The sequence below is a fragment of the Poeciliopsis prolifica genome, unplaced genomic scaffold (assembly GCF_027474105.1).
Source record: "Poeciliopsis prolifica strain line A6 unplaced genomic scaffold, Auburn_PproV2 SCAFFOLD007, whole genome shotgun sequence".
In the NCBI taxonomy this organism is placed as follows: domain Eukaryota; kingdom Metazoa; phylum Chordata; class Actinopteri; order Cyprinodontiformes; family Poeciliidae; genus Poeciliopsis; species Poeciliopsis prolifica.
The window spans coordinates 12,487,017-12,509,007 of record NW_026562382.1 but is presented as its reverse complement, the minus strand read 5'-3'; the positions used below and the strand labels follow the sequence as shown (position 1 = coordinate 12,509,007).

Below are 21,991 nucleotides of genomic sequence, written 5' to 3'. Positions count from 1 at the left end.
AGGCACCGACGGTCAGGTGATACCCTGAAGCGCTGTCGAGGGATATGATCACTCCTGAAAGTGGCAGAGAGGAGGAGGAGGTCAGAGTCTGAGTCAGGGTACCAGCTGCAGTTTCTGAGATTGGCTGCAACTGCGAGGTGCAGATTAATGACAGCCTTGATGCTCCTGTGCTTCTCTCACAGCAGAGGCGACAAGGCAGGATGATAACGCTCTAAACATCTTTATTTCCAGCTCTCATGAATGTGTCTGCTGTGGAAGTGCCTCACATTATCAGACCTGGCAGGTTTGTGAAATGGCATTTAATTTGAACCATGCTTATCTGCATGTTTATTGCACTCATTCCAAGAAGAAAGTACACAACTGGTCAATTCTGAAAATAATTTAATCAATTATTTGACCATCACCTGGTTCTTAATTAACTTAAAAGCAATTCCACATATAGATAATCACACACTATGACACTCTTGACTGAATCAAAAAAAAAGAATGGTTTTTTGATTTAGTCCAAAAACCATTTGACTGAATGGTAGAGTTTTACATGCCAAAAACTCGAAAATGTGCATAACAAAACATTGACACCAAATGTATATTGGTGTCATTGTTACGTACTTTCATATACTTTCATGTGTTACTCAAGTTTTGATAAATACATAATTTTTGCTAACACACCAAGAGACTTGGCTTGACCCGTTAACATTTCAGTCAGATATTCAAATACACTTATTATGATTTTTTTGGGTTTGATGAACAGCTAAACCATAAACATTAACTCCTCTGAAAATTTCTAGGAAAAGACTTAATACCAGGTTCACATAAGGGAAAAACCAAAACGATATGAAAAATTTTGACATCAGTGAGTTTGCAATTTTTTTGATTGTTTTTTACAACATATGTTTATTGGTCATTTCTGTATTTAAATGAAAGTTTTAATTGACCCAGATGTCATATGAATGGGGCAAAAAATATTAGAACTGAAATTATTTGACCTTTCCACAGCTTTTGATAGTTTTGACCAGTGCATCATACTCAACACTCCACAGATGACTCTTTCTTTATGGAGCTGTCCTTAAAACGTTCGACTAATATCTCAGCAATCTTTGTAAATTTAGAAAATTGTTCAACAAAATGTAACAATCTGAACCACAGAGATCCATTAGGCTACATTGTAGCACCAAACTTTCTAACCTTTATAGCTGCAGTTTATGTGTCACTTTATAGCCACACACTGAATGCATTTTAGATGATAAGTCATGAGTTAAACATTAGTTCATTGAACAAGAAAAAAATAAATGCATCTTTTAGTGGCGTGTGTAAAAATCTGGTGTAAATATCTTGTGATCTGCAGAAAAAAATACAGAAATTACAAGTACATAAAGCCATAAAATGTAAAAAAAAAGTTGTCTACTAATTAAAGTACAGCAAGAAAGTGGCAACACCTCAAACTTTTAGATAATTGATATTAAAATATATAGAGATACAATATAAATTCATGTGAACAAACATCAGACAGCTTTTTTTTATACATAAAAATATGCCAGCATTGTTGTAAACATCATTTTTCAGTCCCCGTCACCACAACACTGCTACTGTAAAAAACACCTACTCAGCTATTAGTCTGTCTGGGCACAAAGACGTCTATCCTGCTCTTTCCTTTCTTTTTTTTTTCCCTAATCAATGTCCTGCCTCAAAGGGACCAGGGAGTTGTTTAATGGTTCCAAAGAGCGGAAAACAAGCAGAGGGATAGATCAAAGGACCTCTAACACAAGCCAGGTGCAACACTGTGGGATCAAACATCTTATATGTGACGACTTTAGCAGCTGTGTACATAATTCACCAGGTTATTCTTCAGCCTAATTAGAATTTAACAATTTGAGTGAAGGAGTCTGTAGACCATTTAAATTTTAAAAGCGACTTCTTAGTGGAATTGCTCGTGCAAATATGAACTTGCCTCTTTGCACTGGCAATTTCACTAAGAATTTCGTCAGAGAATTGCATTGTTATCATCCTACAAAATTTACTTCGTGGAACTGTTTATGAACCTGAGCTGATGCAAAGTGATGCAGTCAAACAGACTGGACTTTATTGGTCATATGACCTTTGGTTTGTGAGAAGAAGCGCAGCAGAGGTCTCTCTGAAAGCGGCTCCTGGAGCGTGCCCTGCTGGATGCTGATCCTTTGTGACAGCTGTGGAGCTTAAAGGTGCAGCTTAGTTGGACTGGGATGTCATTTCACACACATGTGCACGAGCACCCACATGTTAATTCAACACTTCATAGTTGCTTTGGTACCTGCTGCGTGAACTCTTACAAGAAAAAGAATGAATGGTGCACACCAAAGAGTGACATAGAACTTATTGCAAATAACTAAATGAATAAATAAGCGTGTACAGTCTGACTGAAGTGGAAAATCAAATTTCAGATTTTTTTCCCACTGTTATTTCAGCACATGCAGCTGTAAATTAATACACAGCTACATGGTCGCTGCTCTCACAGTGTCTGAGTGAGACACTGGCACCCTTAAATTATTGGCATTTTTGAATGTCATCCTGTCTGACTTCCAGTAAGTCACACATGACTTGTGAAGAACGGTAGATAATTTAGACAGAGTGATTGATGCCCTTTTTGATAATATTTAAAGTTATCTGTATTTTTCTGACTCACTGCTTTAACTACTTTCTCTGTGTCCTCTGTTAAATGATAGATTTGTCCCGTCAATGAATCTTCTTATCTCTACCAACCAAAGTCTCCCCTTTAAGGAACCTGTCTATGAGAAAATAACATTGCCTGCGGTAATTGGCCTGCTTGGCATTTACCCGATTCTGTAAAAAAACAACAACAAAGATTTCTTTTACATTTCCTGTACTTTTCCTAAGAAAAACCAGAAGTGTGATGTGGATTAATGTATGGAAGCAGGTGATGTCACTGCAAAGGGCCCTCAGGAAGAGGCGGGCGATAATGGAGCCAGCCCTGAGGGAGGAACAGCTTGCAGCAGCATTGAGAAGCAATTTGAGGTAGCTCAATAAGTCATGACCCTGCAGAGGTTTTATCATACAGCACTCAGCCTAACTTTCATGTGGTGTGACACAACCAGGAGGTGGACCATTAGGCACAAATTCCCAAGGTACGGCATCAGATTGGAAACGGGGAAGACATTACTCAACTTGCAACAATGCAACAACCTGATTGGAGATGTTGTTCTTGTTGTTAGCAGATTTTTTAGTAAATGTTTGGAAAGGCAAACTTTTTTTTCAAAAGAATTGTGAATTCTTTATTTTATTTATGAGCTAAATGTATTCTAAGACAATTAGATTAAACATACATGCAATTCTTCACATATTGTCATGTTGCAACCACAGATTTTTGTGTTTAACTTTTTTTTTTGTGTGTACTCTTACTTACAAAATATCTTTAAACTGAGTCACACTAGATGATGGACATCAGTAAACATCAATTTTGTAATCTTTTCACTAAACTTAGATCTGAACATTGATTGGGCCATTTTAACACATAATTAGCCTTGAGTTAAAATCAATGGTGTCTAAATGTTTTTGCCACTGAAATCAAAATTCTCCAGTTGAAAATATTTGCAGGCAACATATATTTTTTTAAAATAAATCATTATTTATTTAATTTTTAAAGAAAATGATTTGCCTTATTAAAAGTACTTGACAGTGATTTTTGTCTTTATATAAGATGATCATAAAATGTCAATAAAATCCATTTGTGTTGATTGTAAATGTGGACGAGGTTAAGGAGAACATTTGCATGGCACTTTTTATGCTGGTGACTGAAACATTAAACTCAAGTTGCAGATTATGCGGTGGTTGTTAGCTTGGATAAAGTTGATCGGTACAGTGACTGAGTGCACCTGACAGCGGGGGCACAGGAGAACAGCACCCAGACAGGTAGGACAGTGCTGCTTGGCAGCCAGGTCCGAACTGTCACTGCTTATTGATGCAGTCAGGAATGAGGAGCGCAGTTCACATCAATGTATCTTTGCTCAGCCAACGCACCAGGCCAACTCACAAACCCTGGAAAGAGCTTTCAGAAACATCATAAATATTAATTGAGTTAATTTTGTGTAGCCACAGAAGTGCTGCCTTGAGGTGTCACACAGTCTATTCCATTACATATGAAGGGAAGCGGTAGAACATCAGAGTGAGAAACCTCTACTCTGTGTCATCCAGGTCTCAGGAGAGCAAGTGGCCGTCATGATGGTGGCAGGAGGCACAGAAAAGTTGTGCCTTTGTGAACCTGATGTCAAAATAGAACCATCTCTTCTCTTCATGGCCACTTGAACTCCTGCTAAAAGTTATTTCTTCTTGCATCTTTTTAGGTGTTTTAGCACTCTGAACTCCAGCAAAGAAAAATGTAATTTTGAAATCACCCTTTAATATCAAGAAAAGGAAAAGTCAGTTGGATGCTTAAATAGTGGCATGAAAAGAGTTGAGAAGTTTGGCATGGTGAATATTGAATGAACAAAGAACTGATTCTCAAAAGAGACACAGGCACAAATATTTAGCATCCATCCACCAATTACACATACATAAATACAGGTAATTTTTTTGTTCTGGTTGCATTTAAGCCTACATGCATTCTTTTCATAATGTTTGCATTTCTGTTTATCCATCCATCCATTTTCTGATCACCCTTCTCCCCAACGGGGTGAGGAGTTGCTGGTGCCTATGTCCAGCTGCGTTCTGGGCGAGAGTCGGGGTACACCCTGGACAGGTCACCAGTCTGTCGCAGGGTGTACAACATTTGAATTTTGATTAATTTTGTTTTCTAAAGTTTTATATTAGTTTATTGTCCTCCGATTTGCTTGTTCAGCGCATAAGTTTTAGAGTTAGCGTTTAAAAACTTTTCTGCACAATCCAAACACAAAACTTTAAATCAGCTTAGCAGAATAATGCAAATACAAAAACACAGATGAACCAAATCAGGCGAGCAGTTAATTAATGCAATTTCCTTTTTATCAAATATCTCACTGATAAAGACACATCTGTGCCACAGAATTCTTAACTATATCAGTTTTGTATGTTACTATGATAGCTGTAGTATGCTCAAACTTTATATTAAAATAAAAGAAGGCACAGAAAGCATTTTAGGTGGTCATAAGTTTATACAGCTTGGAGAATGTGGAATTCTTCAACCATAATGAAGGATAGATTCCAAACCAGACATAACTTCCCAAATTGATATCGTCCATATTTAATATCTATCATGACAGCTTCCAAAATCCCAAACTAAAGCTTAAAAGTAGTATGATGAGGCAAATGATTATGATCTTTTAGATAAAGGATGCTCATTATTATTGAGCTTATACCCTGGAAGCTGCATAACAACAGCGTTATTAAGAGGTAATTTACGTTATTTTAGTGATGCATTCAGCATCCTTCCTATTGAAGTGGAGCACCACAGAGAGAAGGTTGTTTAGGAGCAGATGTAGCTGCCAGGAAGCACCGTGATTGGAAGGTCAATAGACCCTGAAACACGCTTACACAAGAATTGGAATGGATTACAGGGTCAATATCACATCATCACAGCTATTATTTCAAAGTAATGAACACTCATTATGCATTTGCATGACTGAAGGGAATAATGAGTTCCAAGTATCTCACTGTAAAAAAAATATAATTTGATTTAGCGAAAGCTGCAGAATGCACAAAGCAATTTTTCTTCATTACACAGAAAATCTGATTAAGTTGAGCGGGTGGGCAAAGAGGAAGAAAAATACAAGTTACTAATTTTCTTTTTTGTACATTTGGAATAGTATGGATTTCGTTGGAATATTTGTTGATTAAGTTTTTTCAGTAATTTATAACATCTTTGGTTTAATCTAGGTAAACAAGAAGAAACACTGAGTTACTTAACGAGTAAGGTATAAACAAATAAGTTATGAGGTGTATTTTTTTTATAGAAATAGACAAGAGAGTCATAATCAAGTAAAAGTATTTGGAATTAAATGTCGTCTTTTCCACCAATTATTAATTGTGCGCAAACTAAAATACTTTTAGAAAAGAAGTCAGTATGTTGTGTTAGAACAACAAAATATTAATGTGTGTGAAGATGTTTCACATATCTTTATCAAAGGTGCCAAAAAGAATAAAATCAGATGTATTTGCTTTGATTTGTTTTTGACAAGTTGTATAAAAAAAAAAGAGTTTACCATTTGATGAATGTGTCCTGCTGAATTGAAGTCCTTAGATGAAAAGAAAAGAACTTGGATGAAAAGAACTTGCAGCGGCTCTCAAGTCTGTCTCTGTGACTCAGCACTCATTGTGTCTTCACAGATATTGAAGTCACCCGTACAACCTGGGCGCTAATGCACCCACATACTGTTGTGGATACTGGCTTTTGAACAGGGCACTGATAACAAGCTGGATGCTCTGCCTTCCTGCAGCATCCAGGGATTCTGAAAGAATTTTAAAGTTTGAACAAACAAAGAGAAGGAAGGCAGGATGTCTGGATGATGGACAGATGGATGCTTGAAGGGAGGGAGAGCTGTACAGAGTAATAAATTGATAAACAGAATGATTGTTGCATAGAGAATACAATCTTCAATCACAAAAATGTTGATGTAACCTATTATGTTGTTTCATACCCTAAACAATTGCTTATGTTAAACCAAATTCCAGACTTTTATTTCTTTGTCTCATTGCAGTAGCAGTGATGGACTGTGTTTCCCTTAGTTCTGTGATTACAGATAGACACATTATTAGGTAAAGTCTTTGCCAACACAAAAAGAGGGACTCTCCTCAGTTTGAGTGGACTCTGCATTGATTTTGTTTCTTTAAGGCAGAGATACGCTCACAAAACGACACACACACTCTGTGGCTTACAGGAAAGTATTAAAGGCAGCATGGTTCAGGTGTTAAATCCCTGGGATGTTTGTGTGTGAAACAATCACCGGTACAACACAGCCGTGACTGATGGCACAAGGTAATAAAAATTAAAACCTGAGAGTGGGGATTTTTTCAAAGCTCAACTTTTAAGATTTCATCTTTCATCAACAGCTAATGGAAACACATTTCTTATGCTCTTCTCAAATTTCTTTTCAATTTTATTGAAAATATTGTTGCAGATAAGTTTGTGTGAAATGACAATGAGTAACTTCACTGACTGTAATACCAAGTGAGGGAGCTAAAAATATGATGCAACCACATAGATCTCACACCACATTGACTGATGTGTCTGTGGCACGACAGCCCAGGAGATCGGTTGTGGGAGAACAGGAGAGAAACGTGGGGACTGAATGTGGCTGCCTTGCTGCTATTTGGGGCTTTTAGTCGCTATCCAGTTCATTGACCGGGCTTCTGCTCAGCAGCCAATCATAAGACAGCAAGCAGGGACCTGAAGCCTGTTTTAGCCCACAATCAACACCCCACAGATGCTGTCATGGTTGAGCACAGTCCATGGACAGTCGGCATGGGATAAAATGAGCTGATGCTGGATTGCTCTGTGCCACACTGCTCACATATATTTATATATTTTTTCTTAGACATGCTGAAGTAGTGAATAGTAATTTTTTTTTACACCCCTCTGACCTGTAACACTCTCTGCCTTTGGGAAGAAATGCGAGAACACATGGTTACATCAGGCTTTCGAAACATGCATTTTTAATAGCCTGACCAGCTGTTTTAGATTTGCACAGAGTAGCTGTCAAAGCACATATCTGAGCATGTTGGAAGGAGAAGCACATAGGCCTTGCTGGGCACAATCCGTTTGTTGACAGAAGGATACAGATGGATGCTGTTAGTATCTCCTGAATTTCACAGAGCACTGGGATGTGAAATCTTTAAGATGACAGATCTGACTGCATCAGACTAGAGCAACCTTCTGCAGCACAAGCTACGTGTGAAATTGAGAAAATATGCTTCAGTAATAAAAAAAAACAAAGCAAATCTTATCACCACTGTTTCTATAATAATTAAGTGAGGTTCAATCAGAAGGTTGCAACTGGCTGGATATTTAAAAAACCAGATACCGGCCTGTAACTATTTTCCAATTTTCAAGTTTTTTTTTTAAATAAACTGAAGATGGAACACAAACCTTCATTATGTTATACCTTGTTGTTTTATTCTTCTCTAATTTATGTATTTATTTCTTTTAAATTAGAGGAGGAAAAAAATTGAACGTAGTTACATTTACAGAGCATCCATGGGCTAAAATTAGTAAGTATTTCCAGAGACTCATAGTTCTTGGTTATTGTCTTGAAGTAAAGTGAAGTTCATCTCCAGTTTTAACTCCGTCCACCTTCTTACCAATAGTGACCAGCTTCCCAGTAAAACTAAATCATTCCCACAGCATGATCACGCTACCACCATGTTTCATATTGAGAGTGGCATGTTTAGTCTCGTGGGCAGACATGCTTTTGATGCTGACTCATGCTGGGATTTGAGGATATGTTTGTGACATTTTGTTTCTTGACATTTAGAGCAGCATAATATATAAAATCACAATATCCCAGTGTGCCCCAAGGAGTTCCTGAATCATTGTTTTATTTGTTTTTTATGTTTCACTTATCACATGTTTAAACTCTGAGTGTCTACAATATGTTTTGGCAATAAGATGGAATTGTTGCCCACAGCAAATATAAACTTGTTATGTATGCTTTTAATATACCTTGCATTTTAGTATTCAAGGTTTTTGAGTCTATGTGATGGCACTTGTATTTTTATTGTTTTTTTATGCATTCTGTACAGCATTTTGGTTCTAGAGATAATGAAAGATATTTAATAAATAAAGCTTATTAAATATAAGCTTTATTTATATAAAGCTTATATCAAGCATCTTATATAAGCATATAAGCATATCTATATCCTAAAATATCAGGATATAGATTTTAGTTACTAGATGCTGATGAAAGCTCCTCAATTGATCTCCTCATTGTATTATTCCGAGTGCATGTTTTCTTAATATTTTCAGTTCAAGTTGACTTTTGTATTCCTTCAGCGTAAATAACATTAAACATCTTGCAAAATAAAAAATAAAAAAATACTAAAATCAAGTCTAGTGCAAGAATCTCTATTTCATCCTCAGTAAATCAAATATGACAATCTTTCAGTTTCATTTTAAAATGCAACAGTCTATGTTTTCAGAGATGCTGCTGTTGGATGAATTTACTAAAATCCCAAAATTGATTTTCTGCATTAAAAGTGTGAAAGTCTGTGGAGTGATGAGTGAGTCACATTCTTGCTATATTTTCAGTTTCACTTGTAGAGTCATTGTTTTAGATTGTATCCTTTTCTTAAGCATCAATACAAGGGTGTCCCTTGTGGGCCATGACAGTTAATTTTTCAAAACTGTCAGACAGAAAGGGACCTTTGTCAAACATGACACAACAGTCAAGATAGAGGAAACAGGAGAAAAGTGAGACAGGATGAAGGGCATTTTAATGAATGTAAGCTGATTCACTTTAACTTTGTATTAAAGCACAGGTGGGCAGTGAAGTATGGCGGCATATTGGCCTGTGGCTCCTTCGTCACTGCATTGACAAGACAAGTAATTTCTGACGCTCCTGGGGAGCTGGCAGCCAGGTGAACCCTGGGGCAGAGCACGACAGATGTTTTGACAGAAGGAGTGAGGATGTGAAAGGCTCCATGAATCCTCAGGTGGAGGAAGTAAAGAAATTCTAAGATAATGAGGTTCCTTTTCTAAGAGGCATTTGCGTAAAAAGGTTTTTATAAGTGCTTCCGACCTATATCTGCAGCTTCTATGTAGACATAATTAAAACTGTGGAGGAATTGTCAGGAAAGCGTCATATTTTCAAACACCACATAATCATTAACTTTTATTCTCTCTGTTTTTTCAGCCTGTTTCAGGTTGGCCATTGTCTAATTAGATTCAGAAAAAAAATATGCTGAGAACTGTACTTTCATGTGCTGGTAAATGTTGACATTGATGCAGCAATATGAGTAAATTTGATTTAAGTTGATTTTAATTCATATTTTTGCGAAGAAATTGTTCAATTAAGTTGAACAGCTAAAAGACGAACATGAAATTAATTAAATTCCAAGCACTTTTTAAAATGTACAAACAAAACAATCAAATTAAAACATTGTATAATATTTTTAAGTGATTTTAATTCAATTTTTAAAAATATACTATATAGTTTCTAAATTGTCCCTTGTGTCTCAGTACTGATTTCTCAATCTTGAATTATCTTTCTGAAACACCAACCCAAGTTGTGATGGGCCCCCGTTTGTCAGAGGATCACAGTAAAAGACTCAAATAAAACATTTTACATTCAAGAAAGTGGCATGGAGACATTTTCCTCCTCAAAGGGCAACAAAGGTGTCAGGGTTTAAGAAGTTGAGTCTGCTGTCAAGGTTGCTGGAATGTTAGCGTCAATGCTAAACCCATTGAAGCAGGACAAAAACTTACATTTTCTGAACCAACCTGGAACTACATACATGTATGTGACTGATAACATTTAACTCCTGATTTAGACTCTGGAAAAATCTAAAAGTCACCAAATAGACTCTGTCTGACAAGATGAAGTAGGCAAAAATATTTCAGAAGCAACACATCCGATGAATGTGATGAATAATACACGTGATGAATGAAAGTAAGGAAACTATTTAATTTAATTCCATTTAAATTGTTTAGATAGGTTATCAAAAACATGTAATGATGCTAAAAATTTAAGCTTACAAACTAACAAGATTCATCCAATTCAAACCAATTTAACATGTAATATTTATTACCCTCCTATTATTACTCATTTTTATAGTGTAGATTCTGTCCAAAGGGAGCCCACACAAAAATGCTGAAAGTCAAGCATGAAATTAGATTCTAATAACTTTTTAATCACATTTAAAAATCAGTAGAGTCGTTAATATGGAAGTCTTTTCCCTGTCGGTTCTCAACCACATTCCCCGTCGTTTTTTTTTTCTTCTTTTTTCTAAAACAAAATGTCTTTCACCATTGCTGCGAATTGGTACATATTTTTATTTCTGTCCAGAGTCTTGCCCATTGTATGCCAAATAGAGCAAAAACGTTCAACATTAAATTCCCCTTTGCGTTTGCAAAACATTTGCGTCAGACTGATGTTTCGCAACTCTCAAATGAGATCAGTGCGTGATTGGACACTTAACTAAAGAGGATCTCAGCGCACTGTTACCTCTCAGAGTGTTGGCATTAAAAAAAGGCCACACGAATAAAGGTGAGCAGCTGTGCGCCTCAGTCCCCATCAGCGTGCCCTTACAGAGAGCGCTCCTTTCGGCTTTTTAGAAACTGCACAAAACATAAAAACAGGGCCTTGCGCTCGGGACTGTTGATCGTCGCACCCTCTCCATCTGACTCCAGCACCAAGACTGCCAAGGTCCTCGTCCGTCAGTAGGCTCCAACCACCACCGCCTCCGTCTCTTTGGAGGGTCTTCTGTCCGTCACCAGAAAGTTTATCATCCCCTCGGACTTTATGAGGAGGTTGCAGCCCAGGAAGAAGATGCCAAACACCACGGTGAGGGAGAGGACGCACATGACGGCTATCTGGACCACCCTCATTATGAAGAGGCTCCTCTCGTCCGGAGCCGCGGCCACGAAGCCGTTGTCGGTCACCACGGAGGAGAAGTTGCAGCAGAAAAACTCCTCTGTCTTGTTGAACAGCCCGGCCTCAGTCTGGTTGAACCCGGTGTTATTCATCTCTACTTTGGCATAAAAAATAAATGAATAAAACTTTCCAAAAAATAAAAAAATAAATAAATAAAGACAAAATCAAACAGGGGAGAGATGATATCCCGCGGCAATTGTCATCAAGTGAGGAGTGAGGATGAGGAGCGAAGTTGGAGAAGTTCCTCCGGATCAAGCAGCGCTCTTCTGGAGTTTAGAAAGCTGCTTTGGAATCGCATTACTGGAGATCCGGTGCGCTGCGTTGCCAGTTTCAAAGCGGAATGAATCCACACACCCCGCGGTTAAATAGCCAGACTGCTGCTACTTGGGTTGGAGGAAACGACCAGAGCGCCACCATGCGGACAGACTGTGAGTTGGCTGTGCCTTCAGTCAGGATGATGTGATATGATGATACTGCGACTTTTTTTGCGCAGGGGGCTGGATGTGCGTGTGTGTGTGATTTTGATAAATGTTTCGGCTTGGGGTGTGCATCTGACTCATCTTGAAGCTGAACCTCAACAGATTCCCTGCTGACCTTGTGTCAAATAATGTAACAATCAGCTATCATGTCCATATTTTTATGTTTACAGCTCAGTGAAAAAAATATTTGATCAATCATATTTGATTTGTTCAAGAACTCCTGTTTGATTACATCAAATTGTCTTTATACTGCAAGTCAGAGAATAGGCTTTAAAAAAGATGTCTTAGTTTATAGATCACTGAATGGCCTACATTAGGAACCTGATGTTGTTGCATCAGCCTCCCAGACCACTTGGGTCTTCCGCTGCATCTCCAGAATCCAAATCAAACATGAAGAATCAGAATTCAATTTTTACTCTATACTAATCTGCAACAAACATCCTGCAATTGTAAGAAATAAATGTAAAAAAAATAAAAACTAATATTGAAATACTGAAATTCTACATCAAGGTTAAAAACATATTCAAGTTTTTTTTTGCTTGTCTGTTTTTTTTATAATCCTTCAAATCATGAAAAACAATGCATATCGTTGTGTAATACAAGCTTTAGTTGTTGGTATTGAAACTTTCCATCCGCTTTAAAATAAGCATGATTTATCTAAACAGAGCACATCAACTACTGTGGGTGTATGACAAACTAATCGTCAGAAAACTAAACATATTATGAACTATGGATATTCCAGTCCACCTTTGCTCGGTCAAATCCATGAAATGCACTTCAAGCATTTTGTTTCAGACACAGAGTGCAAAATTTTTTTATTAAAAACACGTTAAAAAAAGATCAATAAAAAGCAAGTAAAGTACAATGGACAAACTCAAAAGAACTCAAATCAGTTGTCTTCAGCCTCTTGTGATGCCATCAGCAGTACTTACATGTGGAAGTTTGTTTTTGACAATGAGATTGAAATTACCATTAATGGAAATTACAGTCAGAGACAAAAGATAAGATCAGTGTATCTTATTTAAAAAAAATGTTTTAAGAACACATTTTCAATCGTCTGAGAATAAACCCATAAATCTTTAAATAGCCAGATAAAAGTGTCACATTAAAAGACAACTCAGAGTTCGTTGCTGTACATAACAGAGAAATAAAATTTTACTGTATATTAGACAAACTGTCTGCTCTGATTTGGATTTAAGTGTTCTTTCACACCACTACCGCTAGATGGCAGCATCGATCAACATGAGCCGATTTAACAGAGTTTAAACCGGGCGCATGCCAACAACCACCCATAAAGGCTGTTCAGACATTTGAGCACAATATAAATACTTTTTGAAGTTCAAAAAGAATAAACTAAATAATTAATGAAAGACACTTGATAACTCCTATGATTTTTTCCTTTATTTATAAAACTGCACCTTTAAAAACCGTAAAAGCCTGAAAGTTTTCCATCACTTCAACTGCAGCCCACAACAGAAATAACAAACATGCAGTTGAAAAGAGGTTGCCTTCCTGATCAGCCACGTTTTCCTTGTTTATTCAGCATTACTTGATTTTGTCGTAGAAAATGAGACTGCTTTTTTGTAGCTTCAATTCAATTCAACTTGTGCACGAACACATACATAATGGATGGGCCTCGCACTGTGCTCTGACACGCGCATTATTTGCTACTCAAAGAGACAGCGCCCCCTCTTGGTGTCTCTGACTCATTGTAGTAGAAAGTCTTGTTTTCAACAAGGAAACTTAAAGACGAGGAGGAAATAATTTTTAACATGTTTCTCTTTTAGTTACGATTTTTTAAAAAAGTTTAACTATTTTTTCAAATTGTTTCTAACAATGCTCCTGTTGCTATTTTTTAATTAACTGACTAAATAGTAATAAAAAAAGGAAGAGTGGAGAGTAACGGCCACCAGACCCCACTGAGGCTCCACTTCACAACACACCCCATGATTGATGCCGCTGTCAGCCAATCAGAGAGAAGAAGAAGAGGGACCCATGCAGGTCGGTGTGAGCGGAGCTGAGGTTAGATTGTATGGAGCGTCATCTCGCCGTCTTCTCACGGTTTCTGTGTACAGCCGTGGAGCAGGTGCGTGGACAGAACCTCCGAGTGAATAAATAAGGAGACCCCTCCTGACTGTTTCCTTATCGACCGGTTTGACTGCGGCTACCTCAACTGCACGGCTTAGAAATTACACCCAGGACTCTCAGCAGGTACCATGAGAGGTCTGACTGGACCAGCAAAGGCTCACTGGTTGGTGGACAACCCCGGACCGCATCTGAGGTGTCATTTCCAGACGGAGTCCGCTTAGCTAAATTAGTTGCTTTCTTTCTTAGGCGTTTGATTATGTTCAACATGTTGCCTGGCAGCGAGCCTGGATCAGGTCACCGGTTCACCACAGCCATAATATAGGTAAGCAGAGAGAGCTCTTTTCTGTTTTATTCACGCCCTGCATTGGAATATTATGATCACATTACAAGTGCAGTCGCAACTGTACTTCTTTTGAGATTATTGCTATAGTTTATTTGTCCAGATTGAATTGGTCGGCTGTTGTTGCTGTACTGACATCCATGTAGCACCCAGCAACAAATGAGATAATCATTGGTAAGAGGAATCATGGCGCAGATGAAGTATTTCATAACATTTTGGAAATATTTTAGAAGACTGTGAACATTGTAACGTTGACCAGAATGTCCTACAGTGAACAGCCTAATGGGTTTACAGAGATCAGCTCTATAATCACCGTCTGTTCCAGAGAGGATTGTGTAAAGAAAACATTTCTCAGCCTCAGTACTTTAAGAACAAATTAGTGGATTATCCAGTACATTACTGACTTACAAGAGTATTCACACTCTTTTGAAACATTTCACGTTTTGCCACAAAACAACTACAACCTTAACTGTGTTTTATTGGGAATTTATGTGTGAACAAAAAGCAGCACATAGTTGTAAAGCGGAGGGAAAATGATTGTTTTCAAATATATTAATTTAAGTAAATGGCTTCAGAAGTGTGTAATTTAGATCAGATTCTTGTGGCATTAAATGGAAGCCCACGTTGCTTTGATGGCAGCCTTGAGGTCATCTCGTCTTCCTTTTGACACAAACCCATAGATGTCAGACTTTGCTGCCCTGTCAAGCACAGGAACACCATGTTCAATTAACCAGCTTTTGGTTCCTTTGGCAACCAAAAGAACTGCAGTATCGGCGGGCGCCAAGTCTTGCTGGAAAAGGAAAGCTTCTCCAGAAAAGCTTGTCAGCAGTTTTTCAAGTTATGGGGTTCTGTGACTCTCCACTCTTGCTGCAGAATCTTGATTTCCTAATGCAATGCAAAGCCTTACTTTCATTTTTAAAGAGGACTTTGGAACAAAGTCCAAAAGTCTAGTGTTTTTTCTTCACAGTCCAGATGAGTTGCATGTGATGTTGCATCTGGTCCAGGAGTAGCTTGACACAAGGGATATAAAATTTGTTGCCCATGTGTGGTATTCATCTGAAGTAGTGGCTCTTGATGTGATAACTCCAGCCTCAGTCCACTTCATGAAGCTCCTTGAAATTCTTGGATGGACTTTGCTGGACAATCCTGTCAAGGCTGCGGTTATTGCCACCATTACTGTCACACTTTTCCCATCCTCATAGAATGTTATGAGCCATCTGTTTGCAATATTATTTTTTGTTTTAAAACAGAATGTAAGATGTCTATCAGTTCTAAGCCATATCACGTTCACAATATTTATAGTTTTTAAGATGTACTTGTATATGCTGTATGTTTATTCACCCAAGTGACAAATTTGATGCATTAAAATGCTATTTTCTTCCTTATCTCTGTCATTTTTCTCACAAGGTAAATCTCATGGTTTCATTGTCAACTCTGGCTGCAAGACTGTTCCTATTATTTCACAGAGGAAACCAATTTGCTAAGCAGCCTCTCCGCATCATGCAGTGAGTGCAGTCGCTCCTGTTCAATAAGTGACAAATGTAAAATGTGTAATCCAACTTGGAGAACTGTATCAGACATTTCACAACAAAGACTGCTGCCCGCAACCCAATTAGTTGTCACTTGAGAAGGCAGCTAAATCCTGCTTCTTGTCATGAAAGGAGAGGAAGAATTGGCCTTAGTGATACTCAAGTTTTTGTAGACCTGAGATATTATTCCATGCAGAGGAATGGGAGTAATTTAGTCGCCTGCCTTTGAAAGAACCTCAAGTAAGCTGCTTGCAGGGTGGTCTGCTTTTTTTTTTTTTTTTTTTTTACCCCTTGTTATTTACCACAGATACATCAACGCAGGTGATGTGGGCTGATATCAGGCATAATTTGACAATTAGCAGTGATTTGTGCACAGTGTGTAAATGGAGATAATATGCTACATGCAGACTTGTGTGTTTCTGGAGTTTTTTTTTAGCTGTGTTTTATGTCTGAAATCATCCGCTGCCCTGTGGGTGCTGCACTCACTCTGCTGGACACTGGCTGACTAGTTTTTGAATGTGGTACGAGGTACAAGTTTGCCCAGGGCGACAGCATCAGTTTATCTGAGTATGTAGATCGGCAGCGCATAGGATAAGATATGTTTGTGTCTGTGGAGTGTGACTCATTAGCAGGCTGCAAGGGATGAGAATGGAAATCAGTTTTAGTTTTCCTACAGAAAATGCTGCAGGGATTATGCACTGCTGAAGTGATTATGAAGGTGAATATACTTACATTATTCTCCCAGATGATTGAAAAAAAAATCTATTTCTTCTTTAAACTATATTTGAAAATTTGGTGTCAAACCAAGCAAAGTCCACTAGTACAGTGCAACAGATGTGATATAATGATTCCCAGGCTGTGGACAGTATCCAAAAAAGTATCCAGTATCCAAAAAAAAAAAAAAAGATTGTGTCACAACTGCAAGCTTACAGATGACCTGCATAAACTCACAATCTCAGTAAAGAGACCATTAGTAAGAAAAGCAGACCCGTGGCTCATGGCAACTCTGGAGGAGTTGCAAAGACCCATGGCTCATGTGGAAGAATCTGTTGATCAGCTGTGCATTGCACAGATCTCACCTTTTATTGAAGAGATTTGACAGTTGTTGTTCCCACTTTATTCATGTACTGGACATAATAAACATGGGGAAAGAAGTATGCTAAATTTAACTTTATGGCAATATTATGCTTAAATCCATGTGTGGCAGATAACTTAGACTCCACATTACCACATGTGGAGTCTGCAGCATTTTCTGTAGAAAAACTGAACAGACAATTTCCCTCTTCATCAGCAATTAAACCAACCCAAATTGTGACACTGGTGCCACATTATAGCCAGGAAGTTGTGCACAGACACCATCCATCCATTTTCTGTACAGCCTTGTCCCAAGTGGGGTTGGAAGGTGCTGGTGCCTATCTCTAGCTACGCTCTGGGCGAGGTTGCCAGTCTGTCGCATTGCATAGACACCAATTACCCTTTTATTCTGCTTCACTAAACTTGTGTAAGACCATCCCTCCCAAAGCATTGCTGCTTTTTTGTATGAAGACCTTGAATAAACGCTGTTGAGAGATCCAATTGTGAGCTGTTCCATATATGGGGCAGCAGGACCAGACCAAAACCATTTATACCTTGTTTTTTTTATCAGCATAAAAAGGGATAACAGAGTAAATATTGGTATTAATATTCAACAAATTGGATATGCTTACCTTAAACTATTAAGTTTGTTTTGTTTGTGTTTCGCTTGTTTTGTAGTTGCACAGAAATGGATTAACAAAAAAGATATTTTATGATATTATGGGATTTTTCAGCAGCATTAATGACAATTGTACCAGTGTGTAGCACGACACTGTTCTGTATTTTACAGCACTGTTTTGAAACCTATAATGGATCTAAAAAGTTTGAAGGCCACTTCTTTTTGCCGCATTGAAAAGACATACAAGTAATTTAACATAATTTTGTACTTCAGTGGAAGTTGAATAAATCTGTTGGAGGGAAACTTTTGAAAAATGAAAAAGCAAAAGCCTTATCCGTTGCTGAAATTACAAATCATCAAATTGATCTCATTGTACAAGTATATTAGTAAGAAGCAGAGTTGAAAAAATACCTATATGACAATATTCATCATGACATAGTAAAGGCTATCATCAACAATTAAGAAAAACATCAGAAAACAGCGATATTGGAAACATTGGATATTTCCTTGTAATTCATAAAAACACTGACAGTATTGGCCAAGACAGAAACCTTTTCTTCAAAATAAAATTACCAGTCTAACTTGAATTTCAAGTTGGTATCAAAACAACAGTGCAGTGCACCTTGCTGGGAGTAAAATATAGGATTGGCAGCATCCTGCTGTGGACTTCATTATTTTTCATTCTGATTTTTTCCCCCTCCACATTCATAAAATTCTAAGCAGTTTCATATCCCAGTCAGCTTTGACCTAAAATATACACATGTCTGCATTAAAGCTGAAGAAGATGATGAGTTTTATTTTTCAGCATCTGTGTGGCTCCCTGCAGATGGCTGCGTAGGAGACATATAATCACAATCGGATTGTTTTGGAGAAGTTTTGCAAACTAAAGATGCCAAATGTTACCAAGAAAAGATGTGAAATGCTGAGGATTTCAAAAAAGGGATATTAGATGAAAAGGTACATCAATTTGGTAACATTTTAAAGATATATCAATCTTTCCGTTCCCCCACTTACATATTTTAGTTGAATTATGCAATTCTGGTCCTGTTTATCATCTCCAACACCTGGCATTTCAACATGCAGTAGTACGCTTTGAAGATTCACTGCATATGTTTGGCATGAGCGTAAAAGCTGCCTGACATTTTTTTTCTTTTTGTGTGTATGATATTTGATGGCTGAAAGCATTTTTTCCATCATTCTATTTCCATGCCAATTATGTGTTCATGGGCCTTTCAGTCAACGAAACCCTGTAATTTCAGCCAAGTGGAAATCCAGTTTGATAGAAAATTGTTAATCTTCATCACAAATATTGTGGAGCCTGCATTCTTTGCCAGAGAATATTTAATCTTCACAAACTGCCTTTGATTTGAAAGCTTCCCAGATGGTTGTTGCAGCACTCCTGATGAAGTAGGGGAAGTCTGTTAGGAAGAAATGGACATGATCAGATCCTTTCAGATGCAAGAGAAATAAGCCATTGGTCAGTCCATTTGAAGAGACTCTCAGGTTTAAGAGAAAATGCATTACATTTGTATTTCTGCTCTCATTTTTTGAATAAATGGAGTTATTAGTTTCACTGGACACAATGGTTCCAAATCTCCACTGTATCTGATATGCTGGTGCCAGTCTGGGTTTAGCAACTATATAAATCCATTTTTCATCATTTCTATTAGTGAATAATAGTTAGACATTTCAAAGGCAATGATTTATTGATATGATTGTCAAGTCAGAGTCTCATCTAAAGGGGCATTTGTGAGCGTAGCTATTTTTATGAATTGACGTTTTTTGCATTGTTAAAAACTTGAAGTTTCAGAGACATCTCTGCCTCTAGGATTCAGATGGACAGCCATTCTCCCATTAGTTTCTGCTCTGGTGTACATCATTGTTCTGCTTTTGGCGAATGGCTGTGATCTCCTCATGCAACTCAACATGTTCCATCCACCTGTTTTGGCAATTGGTACAGTTAACTGCCTTGTTGTCTCTGATGAGCTCGACTCTGCCAAACATATTGTGATTAGCAGAGTGTTGTGCCTTCCTGATGGTGACATTGGCATTGGACAAAAGCCCACAGGAAGCTGGGCGTGACCATCCATGGATGATAGTCCTGGATATCGAGATTAGTTTATTTGTTTATTTCAAGCATAGGAAAATTAGCTGTTGACTCCAAACTGCACTCCTCTCTGCTTCTGCACAACAGCAGAAAACAATAATGGTGGCCTCCACCCCCAAGCACTCACATATCACTGTATAAATGAATATTGCACTTAACATGAATTGTATTTACCTGCTACTTCATTACTTGAGGTATTTCTCCATCCTCATGATTTGAATTGTGTGTTTTTACAGTTTGATGGAAATAGGAACAAATTAATCCATCATGTTAGGGTTTTTTACGTTTGCTCATGTTACAATATCAATGTGAAAGAGCAACACAAAGTAGGACACAACTGTGAACAAATGCATGCCCAACTTTTTGACTTTTTCTTTTTTTATGTAAAAACTAAAATGCATGCCGAATAACAGATTCAGTTTATAGTTGTAAGAATAAATTCTCTCCTTTGTGTAGTGTAGTTATTTTAACCCTTTTTAAGGTAAAAAGATAGTGAGATATCATTTGTTTTTGCCTGTTTCTGTAGGAGAATGCCTCCTGGTTGTACCTTCTCTGTCTCACCCCTTCATCCTCACCCCCACCTCTGAAGATCAAACACCTCTCCAGCTGTCTGAGACATCCAAGGTCCTCACCTCCATCCGTCTTGTTTGCCTGCCGGACAGACAGACTTCCCAGAGGTGATGCGGCGGTTTGTTTACTGCAAGGTGGTGTTGACCACCTCCTTAGTGTGGGTGCTGGTCGACGTGTTCTTGCTGCTTTACTTCAGCGAATGTAACAAATGTGATGAGAGGAAAGATCGCTCTCTTCTCCCTGCGCTCCGAGGTGAGTTCACAACCTTGTTCACACCTTTCAGTTTCAGACAAAACTGGAGGAAGCGTAAAGCTTTAAACTAAGTCCAGGAGTAATTCAATCAAGTCTGGCTTGCCTGTGACCCTTTTCTTCAGTGTTAACTGGCGTTTTAAAGGGGGTTGAGGCATGACATAAAATCGACTTTTTTAAGTGTTACATCATGTAGCACTTAGGTCTAATTGAAATCGTACCTGGATTGATGCCTTAATTCTTTCATACATGTAATTTCATTCAAAGCTTTTTCTGTTATCTTTTACATTAATAACTGAAGTAAAGCTATTTACAGTGCAAATTGATTTGGAGTACTTTTTCACCAATTTATTAAAGGGTCAGTGCCATGTATTTTCCTGACACATAGTGCCATTTTACAGCACAATCACATAATTACGTCACCTGTAGTTGTTCTAAAAATGCTAAATATCAAATATTACTTAAAAGAAATTTGACTTTTTAATTTAACCTCTTAAAATTGGGCCTGTGTCCTTTAGAACCTTCTGCTCTGTCTGAAACTCTGCCTTCAGAAAGTTGTCAAAACATTTCTCCTCTATTAATCCTTTACTGGTGTTTTCGCCAGTGTTTCGCTCAAAAGTACCGTAGCTTGTATAATGAGAAATCTACAGGGGAGTTCTCTTTTGGAAACAACCTGTGAGTAGACAGATATTTCAATATGGTAAGCTTACAGCACTCAGTTTAAGAAACCATTTCACACGTAATATATTCAAAATCAGCAGTCATTGATGTTAAATGTTTTTAGGATGCTTTGGCATAAAATGATTTCTGCCTTGTGTTTGCTTCTATATTCAGACTTGATTAGTTTGACTGCAAATATAGAAAAAAGGGTATAGATAACAGACATTATGTCTAGACATGACATAATGTGAGTGCACAGAGTATGACTAAACATAAGAGATATTAACATTTAGTGTAAACATATCTGAAATAATTTTATGACAGCAAAGTGCAATTGAAGGAAAATTTATGGTAATACTGAGCTCTGGCTGCAGTATTGTATAATAACAGATCTTTTTTTTTTTTTCCAAACAATATTTGGTTTAAACATTAGGAGTAGCTGAGGTTCCTTCAGTTTTCCCAATGCTCACATGTTCACTCCTGCATTAATGTGTGTGAATCTCAGTGGATGTTATATCAGTTTGTTGTTTGTGCAAAACTCACTTTTGTGTTGTCTTCCCCACCACATTACGTAAAATACATAATGCACTTATATTTCACTCATTTTAAAAAAGTGACAATCATATGCTTGTTTTGTTTTTTTCTTGAATCTATAATCTGTTTTTTGAAAATGAGAAAACTTATTTATTTCCAAACCCAATCTTCTTTGTCTTGTTCTGGCTTC

General features: G+C 37.6%; 2 protein-coding genes across 11 annotated transcripts in view; one reads left to right on the top strand and one right to left on the bottom strand.

Annotated features, from left to right (window-relative positions):
- Positions 1-10,561: 10,561 nt before the first annotated feature.
- Positions 10,562-11,896, bottom strand: rprma (reprimo, TP53 dependent G2 arrest mediator candidate a). The gene has a single exon (XM_055032116.1). It carries the CDS (start codon positions 11,642-11,644, stop codon positions 11,336-11,338), a length of 309 nt encoding a protein of 102 aa, XP_054888091.1. The 5' UTR covers positions 11,645-11,896; the 3' UTR covers positions 10,562-11,335.
- Positions 11,897-13,948: 2,052 nt separating this feature from the next.
- galnt13 (UDP-N-acetyl-alpha-D-galactosamine:polypeptide N-acetylgalactosaminyltransferase 13) overlaps positions 13,949-21,991 on the top strand; it is a 36,505-nt gene continuing 28,462 nt past the window's right edge. For 6 of the 10 annotated variants that reach the window (XM_055032113.1, XM_055032105.1, XM_055032112.1 and 3 more), the window contains exons 1-3: positions 14,047-14,282; positions 14,366-14,441; positions 20,315-20,610. In XM_055032113.1, the coding sequence (XP_054888088.1) occupies positions 20,469-20,610 (142 nt within the window). In that variant the 5' untranslated portion in view covers positions 14,047-14,282; positions 14,366-14,441; positions 20,315-20,468. The other 4 variants (XM_055032109.1, XM_055032111.1, XM_055032110.1 and 1 more) reach the window with 4 other exon arrangements.